Source organism: Macaca nemestrina, chromosome 12, assembly GCF_043159975.1.
Source record: "Macaca nemestrina isolate mMacNem1 chromosome 12, mMacNem.hap1, whole genome shotgun sequence".
In the NCBI taxonomy this organism is placed as follows: Eukaryota; Metazoa; Chordata; class Mammalia; order Primates; family Cercopithecidae; genus Macaca; species Macaca nemestrina.
The window spans coordinates 18,132,226-18,152,163 of NC_092136.1; the positions used below are offsets into that span (position 1 = coordinate 18,132,226).

Genomic DNA, 19,938 nt, shown 5'->3' on the forward strand with positions numbered 1-19,938 from the left:
CCATGTCCCTACAAAGGACACAAACTCATCCTTTTTTATGGCTGCATAGTATTCCATGGTGTATATGTGCCACATTTTCTTAATCCAGTCTGTCACTGATGGACATTTGGGTTGATTCCAAGTCTTTGCTATTGTGAAGAGTGCCGCAGTGAACATACGAGTGCATGTGTCTTTATAACAGCATGATTTATAATCCTTTGGGTATATCCCCAGTAATGGGATGGCTGGGTCATATGGTACTTCTAGTTCTAGATCCTTGAGAAATCGCCATACTGTTTTCCATAATGGTTGAACTAGTTTACAAGGTTGTATTTTAAATGTCTTTAAACATTTATCGCAGGCAGATAATATTGGAACCCTCAGCTAGCTTGCCCTTCATCTTGCTGTCGCCACTCTCCCTACTTCCTTACCGTTTTTTTTTTTTTTTGAAACCGTATATCACCCTGTTGCCCAGGCTGGAATGCAGTGGAGCGATCTCGGCTCACTGCAACCTCTGCTTCCCAGGTTCAAGTGATTCTTATGCCTCAGCCTCCCGAGTAGCTGGGATTATAGGTGCTTTTTTTTTTTTTTTTTAAACACCACACCCAGCTAATTTTTGTATTTTTAGTAGAGACAGGGTTTCACCATGTTGGCCAGACTGGTCTGGAACTCCTGACCTTCAGTGATCCACCTGCCTCGACCTCCCACAGTGCTGGGATTACAGGCATGAACCCCACCATGCCTGGCTGTTCCCTACATTTTTTTTGCTCCTTTTTCCCTTTAGCCTTATTTTGGAGTGGGGTGGGGAGACAGGGTCTCACTAAGCTGTGTGGCCTAAGCTGGAGTGCAGTGGTGCCAGCATAGCTCACTACAGCCTCAAACTTCTGGGCTCAAGCAGTGCTCCTGCCTTAGCCCTCCAAGTTGCTAGGACTACAGGTGTGCACTGCCACACCCAGCCCCCCTCTTAGCTTTTTTACTCCTCTTTAGAACCACCTATATACTTCCTGGCCCTCGCATTGTGATAGAGAAAAGTAGAGATAATGTTAATAGAAACAGACATCCGTGGAGCTACAAGGAAATATAGTACAAACAGTTCAGGCTTTCTCACGGAGCATGTGTCCTTTGTTTCCCCACAGAAACGAAAGGAAAGTTGTAAAACAGTCAAAGCTTTTAGTTTTCATTCAGCTTTTCTCTCTCCCCAAAGCATTTTGGTTTTCTCACAGAATAGGCAATGAAATAACATAGGAAAAGCAAAACTGGGAAGACAAAGCTTTAAAAAAATACAACTTTTGCCGGGCGCGGTGGCTCACGCGTGTAATCCCAGCACTTTGGGAGGCCGAGGCAGGTGGACCACGAGGTCAGGAGATCGAGACCACGGTGAAACCCCGTCTCTACTAAAAATACAAAAAAACTAGCCGGGCGAGGTGGTGGGCGCCTGTAGTCTCAGCTACTCCGGAGGCTGAGGCAGGAGAATGGCGTGAACCTGGGAGGCGGAGCTTGCAATGAGCTGAGATCGCGCCACTGCACTCCAGCCTGGGCGACAGAGCGAGACTCCGTCTCAAAAAAAAAAGAAAAAACAAACAAACAAACAAACAAAAATATATATATATATATACACACAACTTTTTTGAGGCCGGGCACAGTGGCTCACCCCTGTAATCCCAGCACTTTGGGAGGCCGAGGTGGGCGGATCCCCTGAGATCAGGAGTTCGAGACTAGCCTGACCAGCATGGTGAAATCCCATCTCTACTAAAAATACAAAATTAGCTGGGCATGGTGGCGCATGCCTATAATCCCAGCTACTCAGGAGGCTGAGGCAGAGAATTGCTTAAACCTGGTGGGTGGAGATTGCAGTAAGCCAAGATCGCGTCATTGCACTCCAGCCTGGGCAACAGGAGCGAAATTTCGTCTCAAAACAAACAAACAACCTTTTTTTTTTTTTTTTTTTTTTTTTTTTTGAGATGGAGTCTCGCTCTGTTGCCCAGGCTGGAATGCAGTGGCGTGATCTCAGCTCACTGCAAGCTCCGCCTCCTGGGTTCACGCTGTTCTCCTTCCTCAGCCTCCCAATTAGCTGGGACTACAGGCGCCTGCCACCACGCCCCGCTAATTTTTTGTGTTTTTAGTAGAGATGGGGTTTCACCGTGTTAGCCAGGATGGTCTCAATCTCCTGACCTCGTGATCTGCCCGCCTCGGCCTCCCAAAGTGCTGAGATTACAGGCGTGAGCCACCGTGCCCGGCCAGCACAAACAACCTTTTTTGTGTAGTGGACTATTTATTCATTTGCCCTTCTCCAAGTGACAGGATCCTGTGTGGAAGATTACAGTGTGTTTTTTTTATTTATTTATTTATTTATTTATTTATTTATTGGGGTGTGTGTGTGTGTGTGTGTGTGGTTTCCTTTAAAAAGTCTTTCAGTGGCTTAGGAGTAGGATGATATCCTGTTTATGTGGAGTTTTTTGTTTGTTTGTTTTGTTTCTTAAATTCATTTTTTTTTTCTTTCTCTTGGACTGGCAGTTAAAATGTTCCTAGCCCCCTAAGGGCTGCTGTGTTCTCTGGGACTTAAGATACCTGTCCCTTACCCTTTCATGTATTGATCCTTAACAACTCCAGGTCTCCTTTTTGCTCTCTTTATCTTGGAGATTCCCTGACTAGCTTGCAGTCTGAGTCTGGTCTCAGAGGGTAGAAGTGATGCCTATGAAAACCCATCACATAATAACACTGTTTTTCAAACTGTGTTTCACATAAAATTTGGAGGGAAATGTGATTCCCTGGCCTTTTCTTTGCTCTTTACGTCTTCCAGAAGAACTCTTAACAAGTAGAAATTTAACTTGCTGTCTACCATCTGTGATAACCACTACAGAGCCTTCTCAAGACACACTATCTCAGTAAAAGTTGGTACCTCCTGAATTATGGTCACATTTCTCTAGAGAGACAGACCTACCAAGAAGCCATGGGCAGTTTATCTTCCTTAGCATCTGAATCCTTAGGGTAGTCCTCACCTTAAATGGTCATAATGATAAAGGATTGAATGAAGTTTGTGAACTTAGTAAATGGAAGTTCCTTTTTTCTTGATGACTTTTGATGGTATAGACAGATGCAAATAAATGCTTTTAGGAAGTTCTTTTTTAAAAAATTAGTTTAAGCTTTGCCCTTAAAATTATTGGAACACATCACTACTTTATTAGCAAAATTGGAAACTAATTAAGTCTGCATGAAAAGTTAATACTTAGCACCTATTTTATGCCAGTTAAGAAATGTCTCTGTCTTCAGGGAGGATAGGCAGTGTCTTATTAGTTAGTTCTGGGTCTGGCTTTGTCTTTCAGAATTCTTGTACTTTCCAGTGTAGACATTGTCCTTGGTGACTTTGAATAGTTTATTGTCTGTAATGAGAGCCAGATAGAAATACAGCTGGCAGGAGTTGTACGTGGAAGTTTGTAGGAATTTGGGCAGTTTTATATAATCAGTTTTTACTTGCAAGATTGTTCAATAATGTTTAAAAATAAAACGAATTGGTTTTGTGGTTCCTCTGTTTGCTTTTACCTTCAATTAACTTCCCCATCTTCTGATTTTTTTTGGTTTCAGTGGTTCACCGCCACACTAGGGCCACCAAGATGCATTTACAGTGGCAGGAACTTGGTTGCTTTTGTAGGGTTTCATGCCCGGCACCTATGTATTCAGGAAGGTTGCTTTGGGGAAATAGTGTGGTCTCTCCACATTAATAACATGATCCTTAATTGCTAAAATAATTATACAGCCTTTAGTTTTTCTTAGTCTCCCGTCCAAAAGCAGATGTTAAAAATGATTGTTTTAGTGACCTAGATGTATTGAAATTCAACCTCATAAATTCTAGTCATTGGTTTGCTATTTGTTATGACATTTTAGGGCAAGACTGTTTTAAGCCTTTTAGTATTTTACTTCCCCCATCGTTTAAGTTGTGTTTTAAAATTAGCCTTGAGATATTAAATGCAACTTATCTTTAAGGTATTGAGTAAAAAGGGCGCAGGAGTAAAAAAGGCTACGTATTTTTATCTTCTGCCATGGTGACAAAGGGGCTTTTCTTTGGAAAGAGGCTATATATCTCGAGTCATGAAAGACATCTAGGCATGGCCCACTTATTTTTCTTTCCTTGGTTTTTTAGAGTGAAGACATAGTCCAGAGAGGGAAGTGTAAAGCTACAGGTATGGGCTAACTACTGAATGGGTGTGCTCCATGGCTCTCTTTTTAACCTTCTTGCATGAGGCCTGCTATGCAGATATGAAAAAGTTGCTTTCAGAAAGGTGATGGCTTCTTTTCTACATTATGGGATAACATTTGCAAAATGTATGTCTCTGGGAAGCTAGAAATATTTTCTTGCCCTCTTTTCCAACTCTTTCAAACTTAGCTATTTTCCAAGGCAGGCTTATCTCCCACTAAAACTAGCTACCGCCTAATTCTTACAGCTGTTGGGAGGAACGTGTGTATGTTGGAGGGAGCTGGGAGGAATACTCTACACCAGACTTGTCCAACCCGCGGCCTGTGGGCTGCATGTGTTCCAGGACGACTTTGAATATAGCCTAATACAAATTTATGAACTTTCTTAAAACATGAGATTTTTTTTTTCCTTTTTTTTTTTTTTTTTGAGACGGAGTCTTGCTCTGTCACCCAGGCTGGAGAGCAGTGTCACAATCTTGGCTCACTGCAACCCCTCCACCTCCCAGGTTCAAGTGATTCTCCTGGCTCAGCCCCCCCGAGTAGCTGGGACTATAGGCATGCGCCACCATGCCTGGCTAATGTTTTGTATTTTTAGTAGAGACAGGGTTTCACCGTGTTAGCCAGGATGGTCTCTATCTCTTGACCTCGTGATCCGCCCTCCTTGGCCTCCCAAAGTGCTGGGATTACAGGCGTGAGTCACCGCGCCCAGCCTGCAAATTTTTTTTTTTTTTTTTTTTAACTCATCGGCTATCATTAGTGTATTTTATTTGTGGCCCAAGACAATTCTTCTTCCAGTGTGGCACAAGGAAGCCTAAAGATTGGACACCACTGGAACAGAGATGAGGACAGAACTTAGTAGATTCCATACAGACAATAATACCTTTCTTGAACCAGAATTTGTTCAACATACGGAATTTTTTTTTTGGGGGGGGTGGGGGGTGGGGATGGAGTTTCACTCTTGTCACCCAGGCTGGAGTGCAGTGGCACGATCTCAGGTCACTGTAGGCTCCGCCTCCTGGGTTCAGGTGATTCTTGTGGCTCAGCCTCCCGAGTAGCTGGTATTAGAGATGCCTGCTACTGCGCCTGGCTAATTTTTGTATTTTTAGTAGAGACGGAGTTTCATCATGTTGACCAGGCTGGTCTCGAACTCCTGACCTCAGGTGATCTGCTGGCCTCGGCCTCCCAAAGTACTGGGATTACAGGTGTGAGCCACTGTGCCTGGCTAACAGACTGAGTTTTTCATTTTTTTTGATTTTTTTTTTTTTTGAGACAGAGCCTCACTCTGTCACTTAGGCTGGAGTGCAGTGGCGTGATCTCGGCTCACTGCAAGCTCCGCCTTCTGGGTTCACACCATTCTCCTGCCTCAGTCTCCCAAGTAACTGGTACTACAGGCGCCTGCCACCACGCCCGGCTAATTTTTTTGTATTTTTTTAGTAGAGAAGGGGTTTCACTGTATTAGCCAGGATGGTCTCGATCTCCTGACCTCGTGATCTGCCCGCCTTGGCCTCCCAAAGTGCTGGGATTGCAGGTGTGAGCCACCGCACCTGGCCTAACATACTGGTTTTTAAATCAGCACTGGAGCTTAAATAAAGTATAAACTTACGATATATTGTTACCAACTAAGAAATGCACTTAAGTTCCAGAACTAGCGTGGGATCTGAAAGTATGACTTGATTGGAAGGGTGGTCACAATTTGACAGGACTGTTTGTTGGGTCAGGGTTACTGACAGATACTCCAAGGAAGGCTCTGAGGCTATACTAGTGCTGAGTACAGAGTCTTTCTGTGATTAAGGATAGGGGGAGGAAATGGAAAACTTTTTAGTTTTCAAAATGGTGATGTTTTTGTCATATCCTTTCAGTATACCATATGTGATAATTTTACAGGCAAAGCAACTTGCACACAACAAATTATTAAACGTAGTGCTTTTTTTGGTACAGTGATTTTAGATTTGAAATGGAAATTTTTGTGTGTGTGATGGAGTGTCACTCTGTTGCCCAGGCTGGAGTGCAATGGCATGGTGTTGGCTCACTGCAACCTCCGCCTCCTGGGTTCAAGCAATTCTCCTGCCTCAGCCTCCCAAGTAGCTGGGACTACAGGCACCCACCACCACATCCAGCTAATTTTTGTATTTTTAGTAGAGATGGGGTTTCACCATGTTGGCCAAACTGGTTTAGAACTCCTGACCTTAAGTGATCCGCCCACCTCGGCCTCCCAAAGTGCTGGGATTATAGGCATGAGCCACCGCGCCCAGCCTGAAATGGAGACTTTTTATGTTTTATTTATTTTGTTTTGTAAGGCAGGGTCTCACTGTGTTGCCCGTGCTGGAGTGTAGTGGTGTGAGCAAGTCTCACTGCAGCCTTGACCTTCCTGGGCTCAGGTGATCCTCCCACTTCAGCCTCACAAGTAGCTGGGACTACAGATGGGCACCATCATGCCTCACTATTTTTTGTATTTTTTTTGTAGAGATGGCACCATGTTGCCCAGGCTAGTCTTGCCTGAGCTCAAACGATGCTCCTGCCTTGGCCTTCCAAAGTGCTAGGATTAAAAGTGTTTCCCACTGTGCCCAGCCGGAAAAATTCTTTTTACAATATTTCTCTTTCTTCTTTAACCTCCCTTCCCACCATGCAGAAATTTTTACATTGTCTAGATTCTTATGGAAAAGTTAGCTTTGTTTGTTTGTTTTTGAGACAGGGTCTTATTCTGTTGCCCAGGCTGGAGTGCAGTGACTCAATCTTGGCTCACTGCAGCATTGACGTCCTGGGCCCGGTCACTCCTCGTGCCTCAGCCTCCTGAGAAACTGAGACTACAGTGTGTACCACCACACCCAGCTAATGTTTTGTATTTTTTTGTAGAGGTCGGTCCTGCTTTGTTGCCCAGACAAGTCTCAAACTCCTGGACTTGAGCAGTCTGCCCACCTTGGCCTCCCAAAGTGTTGGGATTATAGGCTTGGGATTATAGGCGTGAGCCTGTGTTCCTGGCCCATAAATTATTCTTAACTGTTACATTTTGTAACAATAACAAAAATCTTCCACCAAGTGAAATATAATTACCACAGAAATAATTACCAATTTGTGTCAGCATATTTTACCTGTGCAAGGTAGTTGGTTGGGAGCTCAGGAGACCCACTAATTATATTATAAATACTCAATTTAAGAAATGAAATTTAGGTCCAAAAAGGTACTGTGTAAAAATTTAAGTTACTGGCCGGGCGCGGTGGCTCAAGCCTGTAATCCCAGCACTTTGGGAGGCCGAGACGGGCGGATCACGAGGTCAGGAGATCGAGACCATCCTGGCGAACATGGTGAAACCCCGTCTCTACTAAAAAAATACAAAAAAAAAACTAGCCGGGCGAGGTGGCGGGCGCCTGTAGTCCCAGCTACACGGGAGGCTGAGGCAGGAGAATGGCGGGAACCCGGGAGGCGGAGCTTGCAGTGAGCTGAGATCCGGCCACTGCGCTCCAGCCCTGGCGACAGAGCGAGACTCCGTCTCAAAAAAAAAAAAAAAAAAAAAAAAAAAAATTTAAGTTACTATAGTTGGTTATTTTCAAGTATCAATTGCTTACTTTTTTAATCTCTTATATCATCTCACTGCCAGAAACTCGGGGGTAAAATACCCAGTCCACTTAGCAGCAGTCTGAGGTTATGACCATTCCCTAGATTTTTGCAATTTGAATTCCCTTGTATAGATTGATGGTGATTTTTAATGACATTGATTCCCTTTTCAGTAGTAGCTTCTAATCTCCTCTGTGCTTATATAACTAGACTTCACTTTATTGCCCTTTCAAACATACTTAGATTATTGGGGTGGAAGTGTAAAATCTGTTCACCTGTTGTAGAACTCCCTGGTTATATCTATCAAGGTAGACGTTTGCATAAGCTACCTAGGCTTTTTTGCTTAACTGTGCTTTTGTTTGCTTTTTCATCCTTTTGGCAAAACATACTGTGATTGCTAGCCTTTCTCTTTTCTAATCCAGTTTTACACTTCCTGTTAAGTTTATACTATGCCTATATCCTAAATGCAATGAATGCTGTTCTGTTGAGTGTTTTTCTTACCTATATTGATCATTTTTAATGATTTGGGTTCTTAATGTTACAGCAGGCTGATTGGTCCTACCTTCACTTAATCAGGCTTTGAATTGTTGCTCTTTTAAATAGTAGAGAATATTCAAGGCAGAGAAAACAGACAGAGGGACAACCAGGGAGAGAAGAGGAAACCGTGAAAGTACATTCAGAGTGAAAGGAACAGGTGATAAAAAGAGGCTGAGGGAAAGTTAAGGCCTTCTTTTGCAGCAGACCCTTGGTTATAACCCCTTCGGTCACCTCTGTATTTCTAATGCTTCCTTTGTGGGAAAAGGCTGGAATGTCTATTTGATTTTTATTTTTTATTTTTTTATTTATTTTGAGACAGAGTCTCATTCTGTCGCCCAGGCTGGAGTGCAGTGGCGCAATCTCAGCTCACTGCAATCTCCGCCTCCCGGGTTCAAGTGATTCTCCTGCCTCAGCCTCCTGAGTAGCTGGGATTACAGGCATGTGTCACCACGCCCAGCTAATTTTTTATATTTTTAGTAGAGACGGGTTTTCACCGTGTTAGCCAGGATGGTCTCGATCTCCTGACCTCGTGATCTGCCTGCCTTGGCCTCCTGAAGTGCTGGGATTACAGGCTTGAGCCACCGTGCCCAGATGAATTAAGACATTTAAACACACACATGCGCACATACACACACACACACACACACACGGGCAGTTTTTTGTGAATAACTTTCTTTTCTACTTTTAAATTTCCCTTAATATTTGCATTTTTGTATTCCCATAATTTATCACTTAACTTCATAACCTCTTTCTAAAATTGACTTGTGATTAATTTCTGTGCTCTTTTCCCAAAGCATGTTGAATTTAATTATACTGAGATAACTCTTGTGACCTGTCTAAAAAGAAGTGCCCTCTTTCATGTAATGACATTTCCATCTTGTGGGTTTTTAAAGCAATGTTGCTTTATAAATCATAAAATGGACTTTAATAGCAGTATAAGCACAGAGAATTCATGGACCGTACTTTCTATTTTCAACTGCTTTATAAATTGGGCCTCTAGAGACTTCTTTTGAATGAAAGTTCTATGACTGGGAAAAAATGATTTTAAGACATTACTCTAAATCATGTTTCCCAGCCCTTGGCTTAGTGAAAACTATTTTAAGGAGAACACATCCTTTCATACATTGGGCAGTGCCTGGCAACTCAATAATGTCTCCATTTAAGTAGTCCGTTACAGATATGATTCTGATTTGAACTGGAGATACAATTAGATTTCGTATGTTTTTAGTAAATATTAAAAACACAATAACCAGTAAGTTCCTTGAAATTTATTGAATCCTTTTTAAAGGAATTTTTTTTTTTTTTTTTTTGAATGGGGGAGACGGAGTCTTACTCTGTCGCCCAGGCTGGAGTGCAGTGGTGTGATCTCGGCTCACCACAACCTCCGCCTCCTGGGTTCAAGCTATTCTCCGCCTTAGCCTCCCGAGTAGCTGGGGTTACAGGCGTGTGCCACCTCGCCCAGCTAATTTTTTTTTTTTTTTGATATTTTTTTAGTAGAGATGGAGTTTCACTGTGTTGGCCAGGCTGGCCTTGAACTTCTGACCTCAGGTGATCCGCCTGCCTTGGCCTCCCAAAGTGTTGAGATTGATTACAGGGGTGAACCACTGTGAGCTGATGTTGTTCAGCCTTTTTAAAGCCTGGAATGTCTTTTTAAAGGAATTATTGCACTAAAAGATGTAATTTGGTTGTCGACTCAGAGTTATTCTTTGGTCCAGGCAGCTTTCTATAGGAAGAGGCATGCCATCAGTTCCAGTGTACATAGGAAAAACTAGGACAAATATAACCAGTAATCTAACCAGTCCCAGCTAGGGTTACCATCTTCTGTCTGACAGGCATGGCTGGGTAAACTGTGTACTGTGTGTCAGTTGCACAGTCTCCTCTCACTTGCAGCTTGTTTTTGCTGCTTTAATAGGGTGGAAGAGAGCTCCTGCCACTTCTGCCTCTATAGTAGTAAATCAGATGAGCGAGTCTCTGGCAAAAATAGAAAAAGCAGTAAGTTGCTGTTACAGTTCTAGATTTTGGATGATGACGTCTGGACATGGACAGAAGAGACAGTTTTCACCTTCCTGGGTCAGATGCAGACAGATGTCAGCCATTGTTACACAGATTAGAACTTTCAGGCCTATGCTATTGTGCCTTTCTTTTTCTTTTTTTTTTTTTTTTAACGTTAACTGTGTGTTTAGGAGTTCATTCGTTTTACTTCTTTGCAGGCTGAACATAACTTCTTTTTTTCAAAGTTCCCTGTGTTGTGAACTGAGCTTGGGTGAAGTGAAATCTTTGAGGTAAGGCAACTCTAATGATAAAAATGGAAAGAAAGCCTGTGAAATTTGGGAGCCTTCAGAGATAACATTTTAGAGTCACTGCCTAAATATTGAAATGCCACCATTTGTTGTTTGGGGGGATGTGGAGCTAAATTGAGAACGGGAGCACACATCTGCCTTGACTGCTAAGTATATCCATCTCTACTGCTCACCCATAATAGAATTTTTATGTGTGCACTCACTAGTCTTGGTTTTAGCAACAGTTTAAAGGAGGAAAATGACAATGAAGAGACTTCATATCTTGGTTTTTCCCTTACATGTTTGAGTGTTGTCCCTGATAGGCCCTAGTTCTTTTTCATTATTATCACTATAGTGGCTTTTGTTCTTTGTTTCTTTAGAAAGGACAACAGAGAACTGAAAATACATTATTTCCTAGTATGCTAGTAAGAGGCAGAATATTACTATTCCATTTTTATTTTCTGGCAAATTAAGCTTCAGAGTTAGTAAAGAAAATTTCTGTGTGCCATCTAATGAGTGTTGCTGAACAAAGGATTTTTGAAGTCTTTCACCTAGATGAGGAGCACACCTTACTCTAACCATTAAATAGCACATCATCGAGAAAGCAAGGTCAGTTGAGAAATTGATGCTTTTTTGAAAATATCAAGAAAAAAAAAAGTAAGGTTGATCCACTGTAGGCAGTTGTACGTGAGTGGTAAGTTTCTGGTGGCCAGTTTATTCAACCAGCTTGTCTCTGGCCTGCTTCTGATGGTCTTATCATTCCTCTTTATGTGACTGTTCTGAGGTTAGTTTGGACCTAAGTACTGTGCTCATTGCTGTCTGTGGCACATGGAAACGTAAGTTTAAAAGCAAGGCTAACAACCCACTTCTTCGGTGAGCCTTTTCTCGCTTCAGTTAGTTTCAGGCTTTGGGGGACCTTAAAAACTGGTTTGCAGGGAGGAGTTTGGAGGATGTGAAACAAGTTTGTGTTTCTTCTGCTCTGTTAGCCACTGCTATCTTCATGGATCTGACATTCTGTTTATCTGACAGTGCACTTAGTACTGCTTCGCCAGGGAAAATCGCACAAAACAAGCCTGGCGCATCAGCACTTTCATTGTGTGCTGGGCTGAGCCTCCCTTCACATGGTCACATCCCCATTTTAATCCAATACTCCCTTTCCCTACCCCTTCCCCAGTCCTGCCTCTTTCTGTGGCACTTATTGCTGGTTTCCCTGAGCTCCTGTTTCCACTTTGTGTTTTTTGTGGGGCCCAGGAAGCTAAAGCTGTGTGTATTTGTGGATCAGACAAGTGCAGCAAGTTAATATCATTGGCTTCTGAAGGGGAGAGTGAGGTGATGGCTGCGTTTAAGTTGGATTTCCTTCCAGAAATGATGGTGGATCATTGCTCTTTGAATTCCAGTCCCGTGTAAGTATTTTTGTTGTCTAATTTTTATCATAAGCAGAGGAACTGGGCTGTTTCTTTATTTGATGAAATTGATTCCTTTTTTTAAGAAGGGGAAGAAAAAAATGGGAAAGGAAGCCAAAACAACCTGAATTTTCTCATGCTATTATTTTCAATTATAGTCTGAGTCTGTCTCATTACTGCTTATTTCCTCAAGGCTTTAAGTTATTTATATAAAGGTGCACTTGATATATGACCAGCAGCATCAGCTCAAGTGTGCCAGTTCCAATTCCTTTATTTTATTTATTTTTTTTTTTTGAGACGGAGTCTTGCTCTGTAGCCCGGGCTGGAGTGCAGTGGCCTGATCTCAGCTCACTGCAAGCTCCGCCTCCCGGGTTCACGCCATTCTCCTGTCTCAGCCTCCCGAGTAGCTAGGACTACAGGCGCCCGCCACCTCGCCCGGCTAGTTTTTTTTTGTATTTTTAGTAGAGACGGGGTTTCACTGTGTTCACCAGGATGGTCTCGATCTCCTGACCTCGTGATCCACCCGTCTCGGCCTCCCAAAGTGCTGGGATTACAGGCTTGAGCCACCGCGCCCGGCCTCCAATTCCTTTAAACTGTAGTGTTTTCCTGTATGATAGATTCCAAGGTATTTTTTTTTTTATACTATAGCATTGTTGCTTTGGGTTGGACATGCAATTTCAAATAATCTTTTGGGAAGGAAGTGTTTTATTATTTTAAATTATTAGATTCTTAGTCTCATATCACAGAGGAGACTGGTAGCTACAGTCAGTGTGTTTAGTATCGTCTACAACATTCTGTATTAACATACAATATGTAATCCTGGACCTTGATCCCCACCCCCCTCAAGTCTCATTGAAAATGCAGCTCAGCACATGATTTTAGGAACATCAAATTGTCCTTCACCCTCCAAAAAAAGCAAAACTGGATCAATCTTGATCGGCAATTTGCCCAAATAAATTGTGAGAACGAGAAACCTTGTTGGCTTGCAGTACTGTTCAAGAACTGCTGTTGTACACAGCCAAAATGCTAACCTAGCCCTGAGTTGTAGCTGCTGGAAACCTGAATTCTGGACTTTGTACAGAAGGACACATTTCCAACCCCTGATTACAGTCACTGTAACCAGGCTTCAGAGTGTTTTGGAACCTCCAGCAAATGAGCTTTAGGTTATTCAAAGCCAAGAATATTAAGTGATAGAATATTCTCTAGATAACAGGTGTTAATGCAAGTCTTTGAGGTTAGGCCTCCATGTACAAATCAATCTACCCTGGGATTAGATGTAACAGGTGTGGATAATAGTAGATACCAAACAGTTCTTTGTGGAATAGTTGGGGGGCAGGGTTCAAAGTTAGCTGTTTCTCTCTTTGTTTTTGAAATAGGGTCTTGCTTTGTGGCACAGTCACAGTTCACTGTAGCCTCAATGTCCTAGGCTCAAGCAGTCCTCTCGCCTCAGCTTCCCAAGTGACTGGGACCACAGGCATGCACCACCACCTGGCTGATTTTTAAATTTTTTGTAGATATGAGGTCTCCCTGTGTTGCCCAGGCTGGTCTTAAACTCCTGGGCTCAAGCTATCCTGCTGCCTCAGAACCTGGCCTGTCTTACTCTTTTGAAATGGATCTTATGTCTCCTCTGTAGTCTCCAAAATTACAGTAATTTAAATGTCTTTTTATGAGAATTCTTTACTACTAAAATTTTACTTTAGCAGTAACAGGTGAAATTACAGTGAATATCATCATAAAGATTTAATACATAATAAGGATATTTCCATGTCCCAGGATTTATGATCCTTAGAAACAAGACTGTTGCTTAAATTATCTTTCACTGTAACACTTCCTGTGTTTTGCCACTGCCTGGTGTTCAACCCAGCATTGACACAGCATTCTTCTCAGCCTGCTTTCTAATCTTTTAAGATATTGGACTCATTCAGTATCCCGTTAAATCTGGACCATGGACCACTGCATGAAAGTCACCTGAAACTTAAAAATTCAGATGTTTTTGTGCTAGAATAGGACCCCCTAGACTCTAGTCTAACAAGTGTCCAGCATGTTTTTCATGCACACTGAAGTTTGAGAGCTAGTGGACTTACCGCAGGTCATTCTCAGAGTCAATCGGGGAATGAATTATCAACATTTTTTCCAAGTGTGTTTGCATCTGTTTTAGTCATCCGTCTTCACCAAAGCTTTGCAAGGGTGCCTGGTCGTAGGCTATTGCCCCCATTTTAAACATGAGAGACCCAGTTGAGAGAGATTGAGGACAAATAGTAATCAATGTTGGGCCTGAAGTACAAGTTTAAAGGTAAAGGTCTTTTTATATTTTGCCCACTAGACCAGGCTGCCTCTCGTGTCAGTGAACAGTTACCCAATGTTCTTGATTCTCCATTGATCACTCTTAAGCTTCCACTGGTGCCTCTTACTTTGCTTGCACCCTAAGATATGGGTGTTTTCATGAGTTGTGTCCCAAACTTTTTACTTTTCACTCTCCCATTGCTTAAGGGGACACTGATGTGCTTCTCTGCTTCTCAGATCTCTGTTCCCCCAAATGTCTTCTGAGGTCTGTGACTTTATTCTAAATACTGCTCATTGGTTACTTTCATCTAGAGACTTCCCCACAAAAAATAATTCCCATATTGTCTTCATTAGAACCCAAGAGTTGTTAGTTTCTTTCTCTTCCTCTCCTCCTTGGAGTTCAAGTGAACTCCAGGTCCTAGTGTATCCTGGCCCAAAATTTCTCAGTATTGTCTGAGACTGGGCGCTAATCTAGGTAGTAGTTTATGCAAGAGCCTTCCAATCTCCATGTTCCCTGCCTTATTTCATCCTCTAGATTATTTTTAGGTATCTTTTAAAAGGACAGATCTGATCATTCACTTAATCTAAAATCTTGGAATAAACTCCAAGCCTGTCTATATAACATGGAAAGCCCTTCACTGGGTCCCTCTGACCTACCTCTTTATTCTTGTCAACTTTCTAGTATGATCCCCTCTGTTTCTGTACTCTTTCCACAACTTTCTCAAGTCCTTTTTCTCCCTTCTAATGTTATCCCACTCTTCCAGTATCTCCTCAGTCCTTACCATTTCTTCGTCACCCTTAGGCCTCTTTCCTCCATGCCATGTTGCACTTTTTCTACTTACCTGCTCTATGCAGCTGAAATCTCTGCACACACACCTCCCCCTCCTCCAATAAAGTAAAATCATATTAGCCACTTCTTTCATAGAACTTTTAAACATTCCTTTATAGGATTTGTAGAGGATTATAGTTGTGCTCTTCTACTTTTTCAGTGACATTGCCTCAAGGTCACATATTGCTCAGTCTTATAGAGCCCTGTAGTGTGTAGTATCTGGCACCATAGCAAAAGCTTGGGTATTACAGTTGAGAATGATATTAAAGATGATTGCAGAGATAAGATCTCCAGATCTTCATACCTCAGGCAAGAAGGCTGAAAACCTTTAAAAGCATATTGTTAGCTATTCTAGTGTTGGATGGTGAATTTAAATTATTATTGTCTTTATTGTGCTTAGAGATAGCTTTTTCTAGTACCTAACACCCCACATGATAGGAAGATTACCCTTTATCCAAATGAAAATTACTTTCTCACAGCGTAAATGTATTATTCTGTCTTGTTCTCACTAGGGAGCAGCTGGTAAGTAACACAGGCCAGTGTTTCTGGGCCCTTTTTATTCTGATGCACTTCTGTTCCAGTTTTTCCACAGCACTGTATGTGAGCCAGAGGGACCTTGTATATAAGGGTGGGTGGTGGCTGAAGTTTGGAATGCAACAAGTATTTTTGCCTGCTGGGGAGGTGGAGGGATTGGTAAGTATCTGAATTTTTTCTATTTGTATAGTTTAAGGGAAGTCAACAGGTAATGGAAGGGGGGGAGTGAAAAAATTAATAATGAAAGGTTTCAGGAATTATTTTTAAACAGGTCCCATTTGAAGGTCTTGTTTGGCTGCAAGGAACAGATGTCCACTCAAGCTAGCATGTATGAAAGGGCTTTCTTATAAGGACTCAGGTGGACTGAACTGTCATCTAATCAGGAACTCTGCAGCTAGAAAACCTAGAAACTGTATCTTTCTGACCCCAGGATACACAACTGCTCACTCTACATGTGCCTCCTTTCTACTCTTAACTACCTTATAACTTTGGTTGCAACATGGCCTTTCTTCAGATCCCTTCTCCCTCCCCTCCACATTGAGACATAATTCACATACTATAAAGTTTATCCTTTAAAGTGAGCAATTCAGTGATTTTAGTATATACAAGAGTTGTGTAACCATTTCCACTATTTAATTGCAGAACATTTCATCACCCCAAAAGAAACCCTGTACCTAAAAGCAACCATTCCCCTCTTCCTCCCCACATCACCCTTCCCCCATCCCCATTCCTAAGCAACCACCAACCTACTTTCTTTTTTTTTTTTTCTTTTTTCTTTTTTTTTTTTTTTTTTTTTTTTTGAGACAGAGTCTTGCTCTGTCGCCCAGGCTGGGGTGCAGTGGCCGGATCTCAGCTCACTGCAAGCTCCGCCTCCCGGGTTTAGACCATTCTCCTGCCTCAGCCTCCCGAGTAGCTGGGACTACAGGCGCCCGCCACCTCGCCCGGCTAGTTTTTTGTATTTTTTAGTAGAGACGGGGTTTCACCGTGTTAGCCAGGATGGTCTCGATCTCCTGACCTCGTGATCCGCCCGTCTCGGCCTCCCAAAGTGCTGGGATTACAGGCTTGAGCCACCGCGCCCGGCCTTTTTTTTCTTTTTTTTTTTTTTGCCCCTTGGAGACGGAGTCTCAGTCACCCAGGCTGGAGTGCAGTGGCCGGATGTCAGCTCACTGCAAGCTCCGCCTCCCGGGTTCACGCCATTCTCCTGCCTCAGTCTCCCAAGTAGCTGGGACTACAGGCGCCCGCCGCCACGCCCAGCTAATTTTTTTGCATTTTTAGTAGAGACGGGGTTTCACCGTGTTAGCCAGGATGGTCTCCATCTCCTGACCTCGTGATCCGCCCGCCTCGGCCTCCCAAAGTGCTGGGATTACAGGCGTGAGCCACCGCGCCTCGCCACCAACCTACTTTCTGTCTGTAGATTGCCTGTTCTGGGCATTTCATATAAATGGTAACATATACTATGTGGCCTTTTGTGACTGAGTTCTTTTACTTAGCATAATGTTTTCAAGGTCTTTGTTGTAGCGTGACTCATTATCTTTTGACCACAGTACTTTGCACTTCTCCATTTAACCCATGCTATCTCTAGTTGCAACTAAATTAAATTTAAATAACTTAGTGGCTGTCGTATTGCCCAGTGCAGCTGTAAAGGAGCTTGATTGGCCAGCCGTGTTTTTGTTTTAAGCATAGGTCAAGGGTCTTAAGTTTCTGGCCAGCCAGTGGATCAGCTTGCCATTGGGTTAAGACACACCCCCTGGTTTAGTCACTTGGGGCCAGAGGATGGGGAAAAAAGTGGAATAGAACATTTGTGCTGCCCCTGAGATAGGCCTGGGATGGGGAAATTTTGAGAGGGGAAAGGAAAGGAGAAAGAGAAGAGAGTGTTCAAGAATTTTGAAGAAATATATACTTTGAAAATACGGATCTTTGTTGTTCCTTCGTGTGTCTGTTCCCAATTGTGTCCCTATTGTATTTTCTCATAGTATGTGTCAGCAGAAATCAAGGTAGACGAGATAGCCTCTCGTCCTGAATTTTCATAGTTGCTCATTCTTAATAATGGCAGCAGAAGCAACAGTGAGAGCAACTACCTCCTCAGGTATTATTACTGCTTCTGCTGCCAGTAGTAGAAACATAAAAAGAGAGGGGATGGGTTTCATCCCTTTCCCCTAAAACACTTGCCACTTTCTCATCTTCCTCCTTTCACATTCTTGCAGGCCGTGATTTGCCTTTCTTATATCCTGTTCCCAGGTCAGGGCTGGCAGTACTGCTCCAGGAAATAGGAATTTCCGTAGACTGGCCTCTTAGGAATGACAGGGACACTATAGATACCTTTCCAGGGAACTGCTGAATTCACTGGTTCTTGAGTGGAGATGATAAATATATATAACTCTCCATCGAATGGGGAAGTAAAGTACAAATTTGAGAATGTATTTAGTGATACATAAAGTAAGTGGCTGATGTGGTGGCTGATGTGTAGCCAGATGGCTTTTTTAATACAATGGTTACTTTTAATGACAAGATGCATATTGGAAGTATATGTGGAAGAGGGAGAGTGTTGTTGTTTCTCTTCAGATACAATATCAGAGAAAGTTTGTGACTGCTTATTACATACACATGGGTATACATGCAGTTGTTGCTATACCTGGATAGTGCTTCTCAAGCTGTGGTAAAGGACCATATCTCTCCCCACCCCCATCCCCCACTCCCTTGAAAAATACAGTGAAAATGAAGTAGGGGAAAAAATAAGGTACAAGCTTGTATTTTATATTTATTATTATTAGATTGAACAAATACAAAATTGCTCAGTCTAATTTCTGTAAAAATTTCTGTAAGAGTTAAGTTTGAAGATTGCCGCTGGTCCTTAGGCCATACTTTTGGTTTTTTGTTTGTTTGTTTGTTCGTTTGTTTTTAAGATAGTCTCGCTCTGTTGCCCAAGCTGGAGTGCAGTGGCGAGATCTTGACTCACTGTAGCCTCCGCCTCCCAGGTTCAAGCGATTCTCCTGCCTCAGCCTCCCAAGTAGCTGGGAATACAGGTGTGTGCCACCACGCCCAGCTAATTTTTATTTTTTTAAAGTAGAGACGGGGTTTCACCATATTGTTCAGGCTGGTCTCAAACTCCTGACCTCAAGTGAGCCATTGTGCCCAGCCTCTTGGGCCACACTTTGAACAGCACTACTCTATGGGAGTCTTCTGGCTATTGAATTGGTATATAAACAGGGAAGGGGAGGTTCATGGTGTAGGTAGACATGAAAAAATAGAGAAGGATTTGGAGAGCTAAAGAAGAATCTAGAATCTTGAGTCTCTGCTAAACTTTTGGGTAAACTGTAATCTACGTATATTGACTTGTGTTTATGCTTTAGCACTAAACAGGATGCAAAAGTTTAGAATTGGCACACAAACAACAGAGGGAAGGGGCATGCTGAGAGCAGTTGCCTCCAGTGTAATACTGATTGATAAAACTGCTTTTCAGAAATAGCCGTCAGCTTCCTTATCAAAACGTTTTCTGGGCACCATTGGGGTTCTTTGTTAACTCTGTCTAGAATAGAAATATAGTGAAAGATTAGCAACATTTTAGTAAAATGCTATTACAACTGGTAATTAAAGTTGTCGGGACAGGTTGTAGGGAGTAACAGCCAGTGTTTCACTAGTCATAGGGCTGCCTTTTTTTTTTTTTGGAGACAAGATCTCACTCTGCCACCCAGGCTAGAGCGCAGTGGCCCCATCTCAGCTCACTGCAACCTCCGCCCCCCAGGTTCAAGCGATTCTCATGCCTTAGCCTCCCAGGTAGCTGGGATTACAGGTGCACGCCACCACACCCAGCTAATTGTTTTGTATTTTTTGGTAGAGACGGAGTTTCACCATGTTGGTCTCAAACTCCTGACCTCAAGTAATCCACCTACCTCGGCCTCCCGCAGTGCTAGGATTACAGGCGTGAGCCACCATGCCCGACCATAGGGCTTTATTCATCATGGTAGCTGGTTTCTGTTGCAACATTAGGATTAAGCATTTAAAAGCAGTCACATTATGTTTTTGCCATGACCTGCCACACGTTTTAAATTAATAGATTACAGGAAAACCAGTAAGATGATGCCGTCTAAAACACTCAAAAGAAAATAGGCCAGGTGTGGTAGCTCATGCCTATAACCCCAGCACTTTGGGAAAATGAGGTGGGAGAGTTATTTGAGCGTGGGAGTTTCAGACCAGCCCTTGCAACATAGTGAAATCCTCTCTCTACAGAAAATGTTAAAAACTAGCCAGGCGTGGTGGCGCACACCCGTAGTTCCGTCTACTGGGATTGCTGAGGTAGGAGTATCGCTTGAGCCTGGGAGGTCGAGGCTGCAGTTAGCTGTGGTCATGCCAC

General features: G+C 42.8%; 1 protein-coding gene across 50 annotated transcripts in view; it reads left to right on the top strand.

The window, feature by feature from the left end:
• Window positions 1-19,938, top strand: part of LOC105471691 (CUGBP Elav-like family member 1) — a 93,979-nt gene that overhangs the window by 46,336 nt on the left and 27,705 nt on the right. For 9 of the 50 annotated variants that reach the window (XM_011724429.3, XM_071074643.1, XM_071074644.1 and 6 more), the window contains exon 2: window positions 11,790-11,941. The exons of 22 other annotated variants lie outside the window; for them this stretch is intronic. In XM_011724429.3, the coding sequence (XP_011722731.1) occupies window positions 11,871-11,941 (71 nt within the window). In that variant the 5' untranslated portion in view covers window positions 11,790-11,870. Of the gene's footprint in view, window positions 1-4,117; window positions 4,158-7,709; window positions 8,417-10,469; window positions 10,542-11,789; window positions 11,942-19,938 lie in introns of those variants that run through there. 19 more of the 50 variants (XM_071074642.1, XM_071074656.1, XM_071074650.1 and 16 more) reach the window with 7 other exon arrangements.